At 45.4% G+C, this 18,095-nt stretch overlaps 1 protein-coding gene across 1 annotated transcript in view; it reads left to right on the forward strand.

The window, feature by feature from the left end:
* TWF2 (twinfilin actin binding protein 2) overlaps nt 1–11,328 on the forward strand; it is a 113,612-nt gene extending 102,284 nt beyond the window's left edge. Inside the window, exon 9 of the mRNA XM_006270362.4 lies at nt 599–11,328. Within this exon, the coding sequence (XP_006270424.1) occupies nt 599–766 (168 nt within the window). The 3' untranslated portion in view covers nt 767–11,328. The remainder of the gene's footprint in view (nt 1–598) is intronic.
* Nucleotides 11,329–18,095: the final 6,767 nt, after the last annotated feature.

Genomic DNA, 18,095 nt, shown 5'->3' on the forward strand with positions numbered 1-18,095 from the left:
AGAAGAGTTTGTGGTTTGCAGTCTCCCCTTAACTGAAGGGCATGGGTAGCACCAGTTTAGCAACGTAAGGCTGCAGTTGCTTCTGTCCTTGCCTCTCGCTTCGTCTTCTCACTGGAAAGGTTTAGTGTCTTTTAATTTGCCCCTCACAAAGTGAGAAATGTTACCAGAGTTCACATGAATTTACATATGGCAGCAAGGGTCACTGCCTGTCAAAGCACAGGGGAAACTTTGTTGAACATCTAGTAAGGAGAGTGAATGAGGAAGCTGATAGCATGGCATCAAATAGAGCATCAATGTGGAGGTAGCTGCTTCCCACTGAGAGTGGTGGCTGGTGAAGACTCTGAAAGCTAGATGTGTTTTTTTTGTACTGGACTGCTCAGTTCCATAAGCCAAGCCAAGTGATTGACTGGAAGGGATTATGTGTACTGGGAGAAAGGAAATGGCTTTTCTTGTATGGGTTTTTGAAGGCAGCAATGAGATGCTCTCATCCCATGAGCCAGAGAAAGAAGGCAGTGGTTCTGACACAGCAGTGGATCAGCTGTGTCAGGAGCCAGCAGTATGGAGTTAACTTCCTTTCCTTATGCTATTTCTGTTTCAGATTGAGATTGATGATGGAGCTGAGCTGACTGCAGAATTCCTGTATGATGAGGTCCACCCCAAGCAGCATGCTTTCAAGCAGGCATTTGCCAAGCCCAAGGGACCTGTGGGGAAACGAGGACAGAAACGACTTATCAAAGGGCCGGGAGAGAATGGCGATGACAGTTAAATCCCACAGGGCAGTAGGATGGGTCAGGAACCAGTCTGTGAACAGGCAGCTTCCAGAATCACATTTCCCATAGAATCCATATCTCTGCTTTTGAGCCTGTCTGCTGAACCCAAGAGGCTTTCCCTCCACCTCTTTAAAAAACAAAAAAACCCCCAGATCCATAAACAGTTATGTTCATTTTGGGGAAGATGGGCAGGGAGGTGGGGGTGGGTAGGATCTATGGAGTGTTTTTATTTCATCTTCCCCTTTGTTCTTTTTGTTGTGTAATTCCCAAGAAAAAATTGTTGATTTTGTTTTAAATGGGGTTTAAACTGCTTCTCTCATTACTTCACCTGGCTTACCTGGTATCAACCAGACAAAGGGCTGATTTACTAATAAGCCATTCTGTGCAAAAGTCTTAGAAGAAATCATGTTTGGAATTAATTAAAAACAAAAGCAGAATGGTGTTTTTACTCCCCTTGAATTTATTACTACAAACCTCCATTATCCTCATAAAAGTCCCTCAGTCTTAATTTCCCTTGGTGCAAGTCTTCATAGCAGACCAATCCCCCATTACTTACATAGAAGATGGGTGCTTCTGTGAGAAAAGGATGTTGTAGTTCCATTGGTGGTATTTGGATTTGGGGAATGAATGGCTGGAAAGTTCATCTTAGCATTTTAAACCACAGCAGGGTAGTTTTCCCTCCCTTCACACTGAAGTCCATGGACTTGTTGTAACTGCACTGGAGAGGTATATTGACTAGGTAAGTAAAAGCTTAGGTATTTCCCTTCCCCTGCTCCAACCAGAAAGGAGGTACCTCTTTAAGAGCTTGTTCCCTGTCTTTTATAGATGGTAGCTTAGCTTGAATTTTAGTATCCAAGTGTGAAGACACCACTCTAGTCTTCCATTTCCACTGTTGAGCTTTTTTTTTTACTTGGAGTAATCCTGGCTCTAGCAGAGGAGCAATATTCTGCCATAAATTGAAAGGTTGCTAGATTCTGCTCTCCTGAAAGCACAACAAACAGTATTAATGCTTTTACAACTGTCTGATATTTGAAACCTGTGCCAGGCAGTAAAACTAGGCTGTGTTTTCTCTTTCTGGGTGACTTGTTCTTTTGGAGCTGTGTCAAGAGGAAATGTGAAGCTCATCATGAGATAGAAACTAATCCCTCACTGAGCCATCCACACATGCTGGCAGCTCTTACTTTCCTGAGCTTTAAACTATATACAGATCAGGGCTGCAGTTTGACCTGTATATCCACCAATCCTGTGACTTCCAATCTTGGAAGACTGTGGGATACCTTTCTGGCATATTCTTTCAACCCAGATGTATATTTTGATACCATGCTGACTCACTGTTACCATGAAATCCACTCTTGAACCACAAGCATTCCTCCTGCATACACTGTGCTCTGAAATCCTCCCAATTCCCTAGCAACTTCAATAACCATAGTCATCTCTAGTGGTGGTTTGACACCCTCTCTACTCTTTGATCTACAGTGCTTAGCGGTTGCATCATCAGACTGCATTCCAGCATAGATTTACTTAGACTTGAGGGAGAGATGTTGGTTATTGTACAATTTTCCTCTGATTAGTAACAGTACCATTTTGCTTTAAGCTGGGGTAATATTAACAATTGCAGCCTTTGATGCTACAGGGAACACCAACAGGGGTTTGTCATTTGTAATATGCACTTTGATTAATTCATCTTGTCAGTAACAAATGGTGTCTGAGAGAGACTGTTGTAGATCATATAAAGCAGGCTGGTGGAGAAGATGTCTGACAGCAAGAATATTCCTAGGGGCAGTGTGTTATAGGGCTGGGGAAGCATTCTAAACTTCTTTTTGAAGAAGTAAGAAACGCAGATGCTATCCAGGGTCACCCAAACTGGAAAGCTAGAACCTTTGCAGGTGAAGTGGTGGGGGGAGAGGGAGTTGCCTGGAAGAGCCACCTACTAGATGTTTGTTTCTTTTGGCCACAGTCTGTTGCATACGCTGCTAAATATTCTCCTTTGAGGTCCAGGAGAGTCTCTTATTGGTCATTTAGTTTCAAAGAGTATGTTGTATGGTATTAAACTAGACTCACAGCTTATTGGGTTTGTTTTCTTGCTTGTAATTTTTTTTAAGTATTTGTCAGCTAAGAAGACTTTTTGCAGCCAGGCTCATCCTAATCAACAACAAGGAAAGAGTCCAGTTTTATTTAGGTTAATTTCTTCCAGGTAGGAAAAGAACCATCATTGAGTTTCTAGGAAAAGAGTGAGAAAAAGCTTGAAGAAGACCTTTGGATCAGCCAGTCTGCTGAAAGAAATTCTGGGATGGAGAAATGTTATTTATTTTCCCAATGTTCAGCTGTCCCTTTTGAACTCCTAGTTTTGTATTTTGGCCTAGCCTTCTGCAGAGTATTATGGAAACATTGGGCCAATCTATTCTCCAATGCTCATCACCAGGTTAAGGATTGGAAAAGATAGTTTCCTGTCTTGACCTGGTAGGAAGACATGGGCTCACTTATTGACTGAAATCTTGGCTTTGGATATTAGCCCTCATTTGCCTTACCTAGCCTAGACTACCCAGGGGGCTTCAGCTGTACATGTGCATGTTTACTCCCTCATGCTTTGAGTAGGATTCCTTCTGTTCTGGTGAAGATGCAAGTGGTAATTATTCACTAGGATTCTCCATTTGCTATATATTACCAAATCATGAAGTGTTCAGACATGGGTAGGACTTTATCCTGTCTCTTCCACAGAGCCATTGTCTATGTAAATGGTGTTAGAGACCTGGGGTCCTGTTTTCCCTGGAGTGAAGTAGCTGCCTCTTCTTACTGCACAGCCATTAATGATATTTTGGGACTTCAGCAAAGTATCTGACCTCCAAGATCTGTGAAAGGATTCATGTGTCAAGTGGATGCATTGCACACATGCACACACGCATGCCTCTTATTGTGCTGCAGAATTCTATGGGCATCCGTCTGCCATGGAGAGCTAATAAATAAGATAGCAGTGTTAGTTCTGCTGTTTAGGTAAGGGGTTAACTTACACTGGTGCCTCATGTTATCCCATTTTATCAGGAATGTGTACCCATTCTTCTTGCTTTTCAGAATGTATGGCAGGCCAGGCTAGCAAATATCTTTCCAAAGTTGAGCCAGGTAAAAGCATTTTAATCCCCTTTTTTAGGCGTGGATTGCTCTCCATAGATTCATAGATGTTAGGGTCGGAAGGGACCTCAATAGATCATCGAGTCTGACCCCCTGCATAAGCAGGAAAGAGTGCTGGGTCTAGATGACCCCAGCTAGATACTCGTCTAACCTCCTCTTGAAGACCCCCAGGGTAGGGGAGAGCACCACCTCCCTTGGGAGCCCGTTCCAGACCTTGGCCACTCGAACTGTGAAGAAGTTCTTCCTAATGTCCAGTCTAAATCTGCTCTCTGCTAGCTTGTGGCCATTGTCTCTTGTAACCCCCGGGGGCGCCTTGGTGAATAAATCCTCACCAATTCCCTTCTGTGCCCCCGTGATGAACTTATAGGCAGCCACAAGGTCGCCTCTCAACCTTCTGTTGCGGAGGCTGAAAAGGTCCAGTTTCTCTAGTCCCTCCTCGTAGGGCTTGGTCTGCAGGCCCTTGACCATACGAGTTGCCCTTCGCTGTACCCTCTCCAGGTTATCCGCATCCTTCTTGAAGTGTGGCGCCCAGAATTGCACGCAGGACTCCAACTGCGGTCTGACCAGTGCCCTATAGAGGGGAAGTATCACCTCCCTGGACCTATTCGTCATGCATCTGCTGATGCACGATAAAGTGCCATTGGCTTTTCTGATGGCTTCGTCACACTGCCGGCTCATGTTCAACTTGGAGTCCACTAGGACTCCAAGATCCCTTTCCACCTCTGTGCCACCCAGCAGGTCATTCCTAGGCTGTAGGTGTGCTGGACATTTTTCTTCCCTAGGTGCAGCACTTTGCATTTCTCCTTGTTGAACTGCATCCTGTTGTTTTCTGCCCACTTGTCCAACCTATCCAGGTCTGCCTGCAGCTGTTCCCTGCCCTCCGGTGTGTCCACTTCTCCCCATACCTTTGTGTCATCTGCAAACTTGGACAGAGTACATTTCACTCCCTCGTCCAAGTCGCTGATGAAGACATTAAAGAGTATTGGTCCAAGGACTGAGCCCTGTGGGACCCCACTGCCCACACCCTTCCAGGTCGAGACCGACCCATCTACCATGACTCTTTGGGTGCGACCCTCTAGCCAATTCGCCACCCACCGGACTGTGCAGTCATCCACATCACAGCCTCTTAACTTGTTCACCAGTATGGGGTGGGATACCGTATCGAAGGCCTTCCTGAAGTCTAAGTATACGACATCCACCCCTCCTCCTGTGTCCAGGCGTTTCGTAACCTGGTCATAGAAAGAGACTAGGTTGGTCAGGCACGATCTGCCCGCCACAAACCCGTGCTGGTTTCCCCTCAGCATAATTTGCCCTGCCGGGCTCTCACAAATGTGAGCCTTGATAATTTTTTCAAAGACTTTACCAAGGATGGAGGTGAGACTGACTGGCCTATAGTTGCCCGGGTCCTCCTTCCTCCCCTTTTTGAAAATGGGGACCACGTTAGCCCTTTTCCAGTCCTCCGGGACTTGGCCCGTGCGCCACGAGCATTCGAATATTCCTGCCAGTGGCTCTGCAATGATGTCGGCCAGTGCCTTCAGCACCCTCGGATGGAGCCCATCCGGGCCTGCCGACTTAAAGGCATCCAGTTCTTCCAAGTGACTCTGCACCACTTCAGGATCTACGTATGGAAGTCTGGCGCCTTCCTGCTGCCTCTCTACAACCCCCGTGAGAGACTTGTCGTGCCCCTCACTTAGGAACACTGAGACAAAGAACTCGTTGAGGAGTTCAGCCTTGTCCCCCCTGTCTGTCACCAATTGTTTCTGCCCATTTAGCAGTGGTCCTATTCCTCCCTGGACCTTCCTTTGACTCCCAATATATCTAAAAAACAATTTCTTGTTGTCTTTTACTTGGGTTGCCATCCTCAGCTCCATGGTAGCTTTGGCTACCACTCCCTATCCCCCTTCTGCAGATGGAGTGTTTCTGGAGGTTATATAGTGTTCTGTCAAATGTACAGACAGTTTACAAATGTCAGTATATTTGAGGAGGTGGCTGTTTTGTTTCTAGGACTTACCCAGTTAAAAAATGAAAAAGAAACAAACAGGAACTGCAATTCCCAGCAGCAATTTGGAAATCAATTTATAGTGTAAATCATATCATCCATACTTTGTGTCAATCCTACATTATTCAGGCCCCCCAGTTGTTGATCTCAGCCTTCTGCTTTGTTAGTATCATTGCCAAGTAACAGTGGTAGTCCAATCAGTGTCCTTCTAACCCATAATCAAGTGTAGCTATTGGACCTATCAGAACCTCATCAAAAGAAGAAAAGAGAATTAATAGCTACTGTGGGTTCCTCTTCATTGTCTTTCTTAAACCCTTGCTTAGGGCCAAATTCTAGTCCTGGAAAGATTTGGAATCTGTACTAAGGCTGGACTTGGTGATACTGTCCACTGGGCCCTTGGGAATGCTGTTTGGCAGGCCTTGTGTTTGGTGGTTGGCCAGGTCAACCATTGATTTGAATTGGGTTTGTGGTAGTTTCAGTGGCTGTGACTGCATGATTTAGGATGGCTGGGTATCAGTATTTTTCTAGCTGTATAGGGGCATTTTTCAGGACTCCTAAGTGATTCCTTTGTCCCTCTAGATATGATCCACAACTCTTAACAGATCCATACTGGTAGAGGTACACCAATATATCAGTGCTATATTGGATTGGCACTGATAAAAAAAAGTAAAATTAACATTATTGGCTTTTTTTGGCTGGTGTAGCTGATTAATGTACTGATAAATACAATATGTCTTCTGGCTCTGGCCCCCGGATGTTGCGTGTATACATGCAGCCACAGCATGCACATGGCCAGGATTGCACCCAGGTAGTGTGCAGGTAAGTCTGTGGAGGGGAAGTGGCATGGGGGGGAGCAGATAGAGGTCCCCATGGTGAGGGAGGGAGTGGGGCTGGGTCGCTGCCCAGACAGGGTGGTAAAGTGGACCCCGGGGCAGGGAACAGGGTGGAACCATGGGTGGCTCCCTACCACTGCGTGCACCCCCCGGGGGAGGCATGTGGGGCATGTGCCCTCCCAGACTTGTGTGCGAGGCAGAGGTAGGCTTTTTGCTGTGGGCTTGAGGATCTCCAGCCTTCTGCCTTTGCCTTAGGAGCTGTGTGCTGGCCATACATCCCCTGCCCACTAGCAGTGGCAGCGGCGAGTTGTCTTCTGCCGCTGGGCAGGCAGGAAACACGGCACAGCCAGTGCATGGCTCCTGAGGCAAAGGCAGCAGGGCAGAGAACCCTGAGCCCAAAGTAGGCAGCCCGTCTCCACCCTCTCCCTGTTTGGCTTTGCTCCTAAAAGTGTCCCCATACTTAAAAGTGGTGGTGGTGGTGCTTGAACTAAAGCTCTTTCGACAAGTTTTAATTCAAGCAATCCCTGCTACCATTTTTAAGTGCTGGGATGCTGATTCCCTGGATGAGCCACCCGCGGCTCCATTCTGCTCCCCGCCCTGGCCCCTGGGTACCATTAACCACACTGGCTGGGCAGTGCCCCCACCCAGCCCCTGCCCCACTCCCTCCCTCATTGTGGGGCTCTCAATCTGCACACTCCACGCCCCTTCGCTCCCCCACATCCCTTCCCCTCCACAGACTTACCTGCAGGGCTTCATGCTGCCTGGCTGCATTCCTGTAAATCAGTTATCTGATTAGTATTGGTTGATATACTACTGAATAACTGGCTGTCAGTATTGGCCAAGAAAATCCTTATTAGTGCACCCCAAAATACCGGTAGTGCTGTAAACTTGTGCATATTATAGGAAGTTAGAAAATCTGTATTTGGCTATTACATGTCCAGCTGCAGCAGGAGCAGTCAAGGGATGAACCAGGCTCTGACAGCTTCTAGAGTGCTACTAGTATGTCACAGAGATAAATTTGGGCCAATTAAATTTGGTGTGAATGACATAGTAGAAAATGTACCCAAAACTGCCTTTGCCTTACATTTACTTAACATATCCTTGGTGCTGCTATATTGGTGGTAGTTTCATGATACACTTCCTGTGATTTAAAATATAGGAGTTTCATGTTCCTGATGCATTTGGGTAATGGCGTGGGTTTGAGAATTTGAGAGAAGAGAACACTTGCCTGTGGGGCCTGTTGAAAGTCCTTAGCACACCTTCAGTCTCTAAGGAACCCTCTGAATATGACACTGTCTAAACTGAGGTGTTGCAAATTTAAATCAAAATCCTCAATAGTTTGCTGCATCATATCTACTCCATTCATTCAGTTTTTCTAAATACTTTGATATCCTTTTCTAGACCGCTTAAAACATGGAAGAGTAAGTTTCTTTACATGTCACAAAAGTTGAATTCCCTGGTGGGAATCACTGGGCTGAAGGAGATGAAACCAAATCAAATCAAACCAACTTGCAAATAACATTCTTTCCTCTGGCACCCCTTAGGTCACCTTTAAAATTGTAGTCAAATAATAGTAACCCTTACCTGATAGGAATGTTGTGTAAGCAAGATAGACCACATCTATTCTACATGCTCCCTAAAGATCTGCTTATCTTTTAGGAAACTGGCAAGTTTCCAGATGGAGCATCTGACAGCTGGATGGCTTCTTAGGTTGTCTGCCTTGCAGCATAAGCTCTGAACTCCACTGAGCTTCTAGAATGCTTTGGTGAAGGGTTAAGAATACTATCCATATATTTACTCTTGTAGGACGCCTGTACAAGTGTGCACGCACAGCCACAGTTACAATGGTTGAACAATTCAAAGAGCCATGCTCTACCTGTTGACACTGGATTTATGACCCGGATGCCTTGTTCCGGGGGGAACCCAAAACCCTCAAACCATCCATGACCTTTCCATTTGATAATAGGCAAATTTATTGCTACACAGAGATAACAGAAAAAAATAATGCAAGCAATTCTATAGCTACCAATCCTAGGGTTGTCATCAGAGTCAAGATGCATCTGGCCAGGTTGTGAGCTTCACTCTGAGGTTCTCTCTTGAATGTCAGATGTCAGCAGCCTGGAGGTTGGAGGCTGAGACACCCACCCCACTCCAGTGGGGTGGATGAGACAGGCTGGTAGTGCACCCTCTGTCCATGGTGCCTCGAGTTCCCCTCTTGGGGCGGGGGGGAACCCCTCTCCGGGACCCTTCTTTGTTGCTTTAAAGTCTCTGCTTTTGTATTCTTTTCCCCTCCTGATGACTCTTCATCCATGGCTATTGCTGATTAGTCTTTGTGGTCATAATGCTGTCCACGTTCCATCTTGTCAGTATATTCCTTTGCTTTACAAGCCCATCACATACACCCATCCTAATTTGGGCTTTCCGGGCCTTTTCCTAATTTGATCTGCTCCCCAAAACTGGAACTTTCAGGCCCCCCACTCTTGGACCTTGTGAGCTGGTGTCACTTTATCTCGTGTTATGGAACAGTGTGGTACATGCCTCCAATTTCCCAGGCTATGTGTATATGTGTTGGCTTTGTTGTTTGAGACATCCCGTCTGCCTTGAAGGCTATGAAGCTGTGTGAGAACCAGACCTTTAGAAATCAATTAACACTGGCTGCTGTCCTGAACCATTATTCTAATGCATATATATTTACCCACAAGCCAATTCCCAAAAGCAAACCTCTAAAGATCATTTTCTAGCCATCACCACCCACAAGTTTGTTGAGATGTTGATATGAGAAACTACTGGGAAAGCAGAGCAGTTAGGGAGGTTTCTCTGATCCAGTTCTGGAAATATCCTGATCACTGGGATGGAAACATTCTGGGAGAAAGTTTTGGCCAAAAACATACACTTTGGATTGGGAGGAACAGATAAGAAGCCAAATCAAGGGGACCATTGAGGGAGAGTCACCTGGAAAAATGTAGCATGCCCTGGGAGGAAGGTGAAGTATTAGGTTTTCAGCAATGAAAAGCTGAAACTTATTCACCTGTTCACTCTGTGTCCAAAGTACAGTACAGTTAGTTTGATTCCCACAGGTGCTAAGCAGCTGCTACTTGTATTGATATCAGCTGAAATTGTAATTCATGTATAGAAAAATCCTTTTTTGGTCCTGGATTGTATCATTGCTGGCTCTTGGAGCTTGGCTTAGGTACTGGTAGTTTTGGGGATAAAAACAGCTTTGTTTGTGACAGCAAATATGACCTGCTAGCTACTGACCAGTGGGCACACCACCTGTGTCCCCTTGGTGTTTCAGGCTGGACAGTCAAATTTAGTGGAAAGTTCACAAAGGGCTAATCTTTTCCATGAAAAACAAAACTCCTCCCTGCTTCGGGAGTAAGTGAAAGCTACTTTTTGTTTGTGTTTCACAGCACTTCTCCCCACTTCTACCATAAGGACTCTTCTGTTGCTTGACTTGTGGCCACTGTTTGCAAAAGAGTGTCTTCAAACATCATCCTCTATTTTCCTGGCTGAATCTAGCAGAATTTGGGTTTTGGTGAAGAGACAGCTCAAAGTTCTTACCCATATTCCAGGTCGTAGCCAACTGCCAGAGATGCTTGTATCTATGTTCACATTTTTATGTTTGCCTTAGGCAGATGATGTTTAATCATGTTTCCATTAATTATAAATGTGAGAAGTGATTTGTGATAGATGTGCCTGGGTGATAAGGTAAATGTGCCTCTGAGAAGAAATAATGAGAGAGAATCAGTAAATTGCAGCTCCCTACACTCTTGTTGTCCTTTATGGAGCAGGAAGACAGCTAGAAGTTAGTTCAGTTCCTCTGCAGAACTTTGTCACCTGTAAAGATAGGTTCCTGAATGCCAGTGCAGAATGAACCAGCAGGGTTCATGATGACAGGGTGCTGAAGAGATCTGGAGTTTTACTTGTTGGGATGAAAAGGGAAATCTCCCCACCAAATACCATGATCATCAATTCATGTTTGGCTGCATTGGACCCATGGCTTATACAAATGTTACCCTGACCATAGTGTACCTGGCAGCAGATGATTTAATCACACACTAAGCAGTTGCAGATTGCTGGTGGAGTGTGTCTGAGACAAGCTGAAGACCAGCAGGCACTGCATATTAAATCTATTGGATGCCAGTGTCAAAGCCATCTGTATAAATGTGGCATGCTACACTCTGCATGATATCTGCAAGGATAAGAATTTTCACCAGGGGCGGGTTCAAGACACTCTTGGTTTGCAGCGCTAGTACAGACAGTCAGAAAATTTCTTTGGCATTGCTGAGCCTAGGTCCAGTCAAGCAGAAGGAAAATAGTGGAGTTGGGGCTCGTGTGCTTGCATCCCTGCAGTATGCAGTAATGTTTGTGTAAAAATGGGGCATGGTGGGGAAAGGTGATGCTTTGTCCTACACAAGTATATGTATCAATTTCTAATTGCCTTTGTGCTTAAAAAAGTTTGATCTTTTATTAAAAGCTTTGGATACAAGTCCTTGACTCTTCTATTCCAATGAAAAAGGTGATACTAACTTATTGTACAACTATACTAATTTTGTAACAAAAGGAAACGGTATTAAAATAAACAGTGATTTCAAAAGCATTGAATCCTAGCTGCCTGTAAACAAATGAGTAAAAAATGTGCACACACATACTAAAGTGTGCCATTAAGGGAAATGCAAGTTGTACAGTTCTACTAGTGGTGAACTGGGTGTCTGTTCTTCTCAGTTCTGATTGTATGGAGTTAGATTGAACAGGGACCATGGAAAGGTTCACAGTTCATCCACCCCCAAACTGTCCAGTGCAGGACATGGTAATATGGAGGAGAGTGTGAGAACTGGAAGAAATACAAGTGCAGGGGACTGCAGCCTGGTGATCATCCGGTTGAGCAGTCATGCAGATGGTTCCTGCTGTGCTTTGTCCAGCTTCCTTGTTTTCTGAGTCATGTAATAGGAACGGTATGGCCACTCCTTCTTCCTCAGTCTCTGCCCACTCCGTATGCTGTTCTGCCTTCCCTCTTCAGTTGTGCAAGTGTCCATCTAGCCATACCTAAAGTTCATATGATGTCAAGCAGCAGGCCATCTCTGCACATTCTCTCTACCTCATACTGATTCAGTCAAGATTCTGTATAGCTGCTTGGACTCAGCAGAAGTGGAAGGACCTGACACGGAAATTGGTATGTACGTGTTTAGGGGGCTGCTGTTGTTTTATCTGTAAAATGAAAGAAAAGAATCTACCCCTTTCATATTCTGTTTCATGGCAAGGCCAGAGGTTGAGGCATTTGTCTGCTTAGTATAATGTTCTTTTATCTTTGTATTGGCTTGTGCAAAAACCACTACTGGTCATAGTGCCAGACTGCAGACAATTTATGGTATGGACAGAGCGTGTGAGCTATAGGGCAGCCACTGGAAGTGTGCCTAGTTCATGAATCTCACTAATCTATTTTCAGTTCCTTTGTGAAAAATGCTCAGGCATCCCCAGCCAGGAGCAAGAGAAAATTCAGGAAAACACTAACTGTGTATGCTCTATTAGGCAGAATAGACTTGCTAACTGGATTCCCTAGGCGTGGCAGCATGCTGCAAAAGGAGGACTGCCAGCGCAAGAACTTCAATTCAGGTGCTGTAGTTTATAATACAGGTGACTTGGGATAACATTTTAAGGTGCTTGCAGATGTTAAAAAAAACAACCCTCCCCAAAAAACACTACCAGAAAAAACAGCATATTACTTTGACCTGGCTCTGCAGCATCTGTACATCAAGCACTTCAGTGGAGCTTTTTGGTGCCTTTATCTAAAGCTGATTCAATCAGCTATTAGATAAAAGCATCAAAAAAGCCCCACTAAAATGACCAATGTATACAGATGTCAGGCAAGCCAGGTCCAACTAACACGCTACCTCTTCTGGGCATGCACTGGGCTCGGCGTGGGAGTACACTGAGTTTAAAATGAGGTGCCGCTTTTTTTTTTTTTTTTTTTTTTTTTGACATCTGCAAGTAGTCTTAATGCTAATAATAGTTTAATTCTATTTCAGTTGACCAGTACACTATTTCTAAAGGGCAGTATGCTGCAATATGCACTCATGTTTGGTAGATGATCTCCATCTCCATACAGCTACATACTGCTATATAATCAGAGGTGAGAAGAGCAAACACTTCTAAATTTTATTTAGTAGTCAGTGCAATTTTAGTAAGACTGGGTCCCCTATTGCATATGCAATTTTTTCCCATTGCTTGGAATCCATTTTGGAATTAGAGGAAAAGCTGGGCTAGAGAGGGCCCCAGGGGGTCTACTCCAACCCCCCTGCCCAAGGCAGAACTATCCCTGTTTATAAACTGTTGCAGTCAAGTGTTTGCCTAGGCCGGTGGTTCTCAATATTTCTAGACTCAAGGCACCCCTCATTAGACTCAAGGGAAAATGCCAGGTCTTAGCTTTCACTCATTTCTTGACTATGGAAAAATAATATTATTTAGTAGTAATACTAATAATTTTTCTGTTGCAAAGAACTAACGAAAGACCACAACAGGTCAAAATGTTTTTGATCCTGTAGATAATCTGCTTGAAATTTCTAGGTTTATCTTGTGAATCATGAATAGGTGGTTGCACACCTAAGCAAGCTAATATTGCACAGCATCCTGTGGCACCCTTAAAAGGATTTGCATCACCCTGGTTGAGAATCACTAGTCTAGCTGCTTTGAAAAACACCTGAGGATAGGGAGTCAGCAACCTCTCTAGGTAATCTGTTTCAATGCTTAACCACTCTCATAGTGAGAAAGTTCTTAATATCTAACCCAAATTTCCCATGTTGTACTATAAGCTGTTGCTTTGTCCTGTTTTCTGGAACCACAGAAAATAGTCTACCACCGTTCTCTTTATAACTACTTTTCAGGTATCTAAAAAATTATCAAATCTCCACTCATGACCTGGAAAAACATCTCCTTAGACCAGTTTCAAAAGAGATGCAAAGCTGCCACTTAGGAGCATGCAGCAGCTATTACTGGTATGTGTACATGATCCTATAGCGATACAAATGAAGTTAGTGCTAAATTTAACCCTGGAGGAAGAAGTGTTGTGGATATGATTGTTCTGTCCTAACTTTGTTCTTGTGGAATTTAATTTAATTTAATTAATTTTGAGCTATTTTTCCAGATTATCCAGGTCATTTTGAGCACTAATCCAATCTTGCAGTGTCAGTAACTCCACCCACCTTGGTGTCATCTGTAAATTTGCTAAGTATGCACTCAGTCACATCCTCCAAATAAGCAGTATCAGACTTACGACAAGAACCCCTTGGGAACCCTACTATCTCCTCTCAAACTAAACATTGAGCCATTGAGCTTGGATCACGTATAGAAAGGGTTTGCAGGAATGAGAAGGAAAACTGATATGTTGTGAATTCAACAACAACATTCTGGACACTCCTGTGTTGAACTAACATTTATTATTATAACTCTCTGGAATCATATCCAGGGTGGATCTTAACAGTTGCCCTCAGTAGATACATGCATAACTTATACTTGCTCTGCCTCTGACTTGACCCTGTCCAGTCCTGTGGAGGGACAGGAACCAAGGATGCCTCTGGCTCCTCATGGCAGAGAACATGGTGTCCCAGTGCTGCAAAACTGCCACAAGCAACTGAACCCTGCAGTGCTGAACATGAGGACTTTGGCCTTAAGGGACAATACTAGGAAAACACAATAAGACACAACAAAAATAGCTGCTTCTGCTTTTTCCTGAAGCCAAAGTTTTCTCCTTGTGTATGTAATATGGGAGGCATGGCAATAGTTTTACTAGTTATTTCCTGAAAATGCCTCCCATTTAGATTGCATTTTCCTCTGTAACAAAAACAGTGGGAACCACTTACATGGCTGTAGCTCTGGTTCCTGTGATGGTTCCTTTCTGAGCTGTTCCCTGGGTCTATCCCTAACCCCAAGGTCCATCTTCTTGGAATACAGGTCTAATACCTATGTTAACCCTTCCCACTATATGACCTACTCTAGGGCATTGTTTCAGAACAGGGGTCTTGTTCCTGCAAGCCTGCTGGTGAGGGTTTTCTCTAGTGCTGTTCCTATTTTCTGCCTCTGGCCTAAAATTCAGCCCATTCCTTCTCAAGATCCTGCCATACTGAACTGGGGGTTCCATACGCAATGTGGTGGCAAGCAGCCAGTCTGGTTCCCTGCAGAAGGGACAGATAGGCATTTCTAGTCATGCTGCCTCTTTGTCTTGCAATAAGCATCCTTCAAGTGTTTGATGCACTTTTTGCACAGTGAAATGTTATGTCCTTGATCCTCTCTTCCACCTTCCTCATCAAGGTGTCATCCCCTGGCAGGTGTTCTTTTCTGTAGTTTTAGTACAAGCTTACTAGAATGTTTTTCATAGTTGGTAGGGTCAGAAGGGACCTGAGCAAGTCCGACCCCCTGCCATGGCAGGAAAGAGTACTGGGATCAAACGACCCTGGCAAGGTGTTAATCCAGCCTCTTTTTAAAGACACCCCCCCCCCCCCCCCCGCTTCCCCAGGGTAGGAACCAGCACCACTTCTCTTGGAAGTTGGTTCCAGATCCTGGCCGCCCTGACAGTGAAGTAGCACCTCCTGATGTCTAGTCTGAATCTACTCTCTGCCAGCTTGTGACCATTATTTCTTGTCACTCGTGGTAGTGCTCAGGGGAACAGGGACTCCCCCAATGCCTGCTGGTCCCCTCTGACTAGTTTGTAAACGGCCACTAGCTCCCCCCTCAGCCTTCTCTTGTGGAGGTTGAACCAGGTTCAGGTCCCTCAGCCTCTCCTCATAGGGCCTGTCCTGCTGTCCCCTGATCATCTGAGTGGCCCTCCTCTGAACCCTCTCAATGCTGTCCACATCCCTCCTGAAGTGCGGCGCCCAGAACTGGACGCAGTATTCCAACTGTGGCCTGACCAGTGTCGCGTAGAGGGGGAGGATCACCTCCTTGGACCTGCTCGAGATGCATCTGTGGATGCATGACAAGGTACGGCTGGCCTTCCTGACCATGTCCTCACATTGCCAGCCCATGTTCATTTTGGCATCAATAATGACTCTTTTCTGCCTCTGCACTGACAAGAAGGGAGTTCCCCAAACTGTAGGTATGCTGCTGGTTCTTCCTCCCCAGGTGCAGCACCTTGCACTTGTCAGTGTTGAAACCCCTCCTGTTCTCATCCACCCACCCCTGTAACCTGTCCAGGTCTGATTGCAGCCTATTCCTCCCTTCTAGCATGCCCACTTCCCCCCACGTCTTAGTGTCATCTGCAAATTTGAACAGAGTGCTTTTTACCCTCTCATCCAAGTCGCTGATGAAGATGTTGAACAGTGCGGGCCCGAGCCCTGGGGAACCCCACTGCCCACATCCCTCCAGGTCGAATAAGACCCACCCACAACCACTCTCTGGGTGCAGCCCTTCAGCCAATTAGTGACCCATTTGACTGTGTAGGTATCGATGCCACAGTCCCCTAGTTTTTTTAATGAGAGTGGGGTGAGAGACAGTGCCGAAAGCCTTCCTAAAGTCCAGAAAGACTATGTCCACCGCGACACCTGTGTCTAAGGATTTTGTGACCTGGTCATAGAAGGCCACCAGGTTGGTCTGACAGGACCTACCTCTAATGAACCCATGTTGGTTGCCCCTAAGCATAATCTCCCCTGCTGGCCCCTTGCGGACATGTAGCGGGATAATTCTCTCAAGAAGCTTACCCAGGATTGAGGTAAGACTAACGGGCCTATGGTTTTCTGGGTCCTCCTTCCTCCCTTTTTTGAAAATGGGAACCACGTTGGCCCTTTTCCAGTCCTCTGGCACCGCACCAGAGCACCGTGAGTGCTCTAGCCAGTGAGCAGCATGCTGGGTGTTCTAGAGCTTTGGCTGGGCTAAACTGCACAAAATTGAGGCAAGGGGCTTTTTAGGGTAAAGTTTTAAATGCACAGGTAGCTTCTAGTGGAGTGGTTCTCAACCCTTTTTGGACTTGAGGCACTATTCATTAGATTCAAGGCACATGTCCTTAAGTTTTGTGAAATTAGTAGTATCCACTTTCAAAAACTAGTTTATATATTACAGTGCTTAATTCTTTGCAGAGGGGCCTCACAGTGGGGGTGAAGGATCATCCAGGTAGGGATAAGCCTGAGTCTCTTCTTATCTGCTTGACTTTTTTTTTCTGCTTATCAGCTAATGCCTCAGTTATCTCATCATAGCTCATGGCACCCTTAAAAAGATCTGGCACCTTGGTTAAGAATTGCTGTTCTAGCACATAGAAGATGAGCAGTAAGTTAGTAGCAAAAGGACCAGAAAACAGAATCCTGGAGATCTGTGCTGCATCATTAGGGGACTATCAATACCTGATCTCATCTACCCCCTGAAAAGTGGTTGGGTCAGAGCCTACTTTAAGTACCTAAATGGGAATGACCTTTGAGAATCTGGGCTGAAGACCCCCTCTACATGTATAGGTAAAGGCACAATGGGATCTAATGTGTAATTCACAAAATCACACTTCCTGCCATGCCACTTATAGCAGGAAGTGTGATTATAGATTGTGCATTAGATTCCATCACACCTTATTGCCAGTGAAGGCCCAATCCTGAGCCCCCCCTGCACAAGCAAGCTCTCACAACTGGAATCGCCCTCAGCTGAGGGGATCCCAGCTGCAGGAGCACCCCAGGTATACACTACAGTTGGGAGATCAGTGCTGCAGCCATCTCCTGCCCCAGCGGTGCATGATCCCCAAGGCAAGAGCATTGTCACTGCGGCACTTCCCCTCCCTCCTCCCATTCTGGGAGTGCATGAAACCCTTGGGGCAGGAGGATTACTGCTGTAGTGATCTCCCTGCCCCATGGATGCATCTGCAGCTGTGGGACTCTGCTGGGTATCAGAGTCTGCAACTTCTGGGGCTGAGAGTCTCAATCATTTGTGGGACTTGCAGCCCTTGCAAGGTGCATCCCTGTGGCTGGGAGCCCAGAGCTGACAGGGCTTCCAATTGCAGGGGAGACCCTGCTATACATGCAGATTCAAGTTCCTTAGCAACCAGCTATAAAGTTAATACACATTTTTTAGGTCTAACTTTATAGCTGATTGGAGTGTTTTATTGTGACAGCTACTTTGCATGTGTATCTGGTCTCAAGGTAATTGCACAATTAACCAGTTAATTGGACAATACCTGTAATCTGTAGAGGGGGCCTAAGTGGTTTATGGTGCTGCACTATCTAAAATGCAATCAGATGTTGAGTCTGGACATCCAACTTTAAGCTAAGAATTGAATTGCATTATCTTTTGCTCACTGTGTGGTGTGGTGGGAGAAACCTCCCTAAAGTCCGTTGTCTAGCTGTAATTTGATTGACAGACAACGCGGGTAAAGAAAGACAGCTGTTTATTTGCTCGAGCAAA

Source organism: Alligator mississippiensis, chromosome 12 (assembly GCF_030867095.1).
Source record: "Alligator mississippiensis isolate rAllMis1 chromosome 12, rAllMis1, whole genome shotgun sequence".
NCBI classification, from domain to species: domain Eukaryota; kingdom Metazoa; phylum Chordata; order Crocodylia; family Alligatoridae; genus Alligator; species Alligator mississippiensis.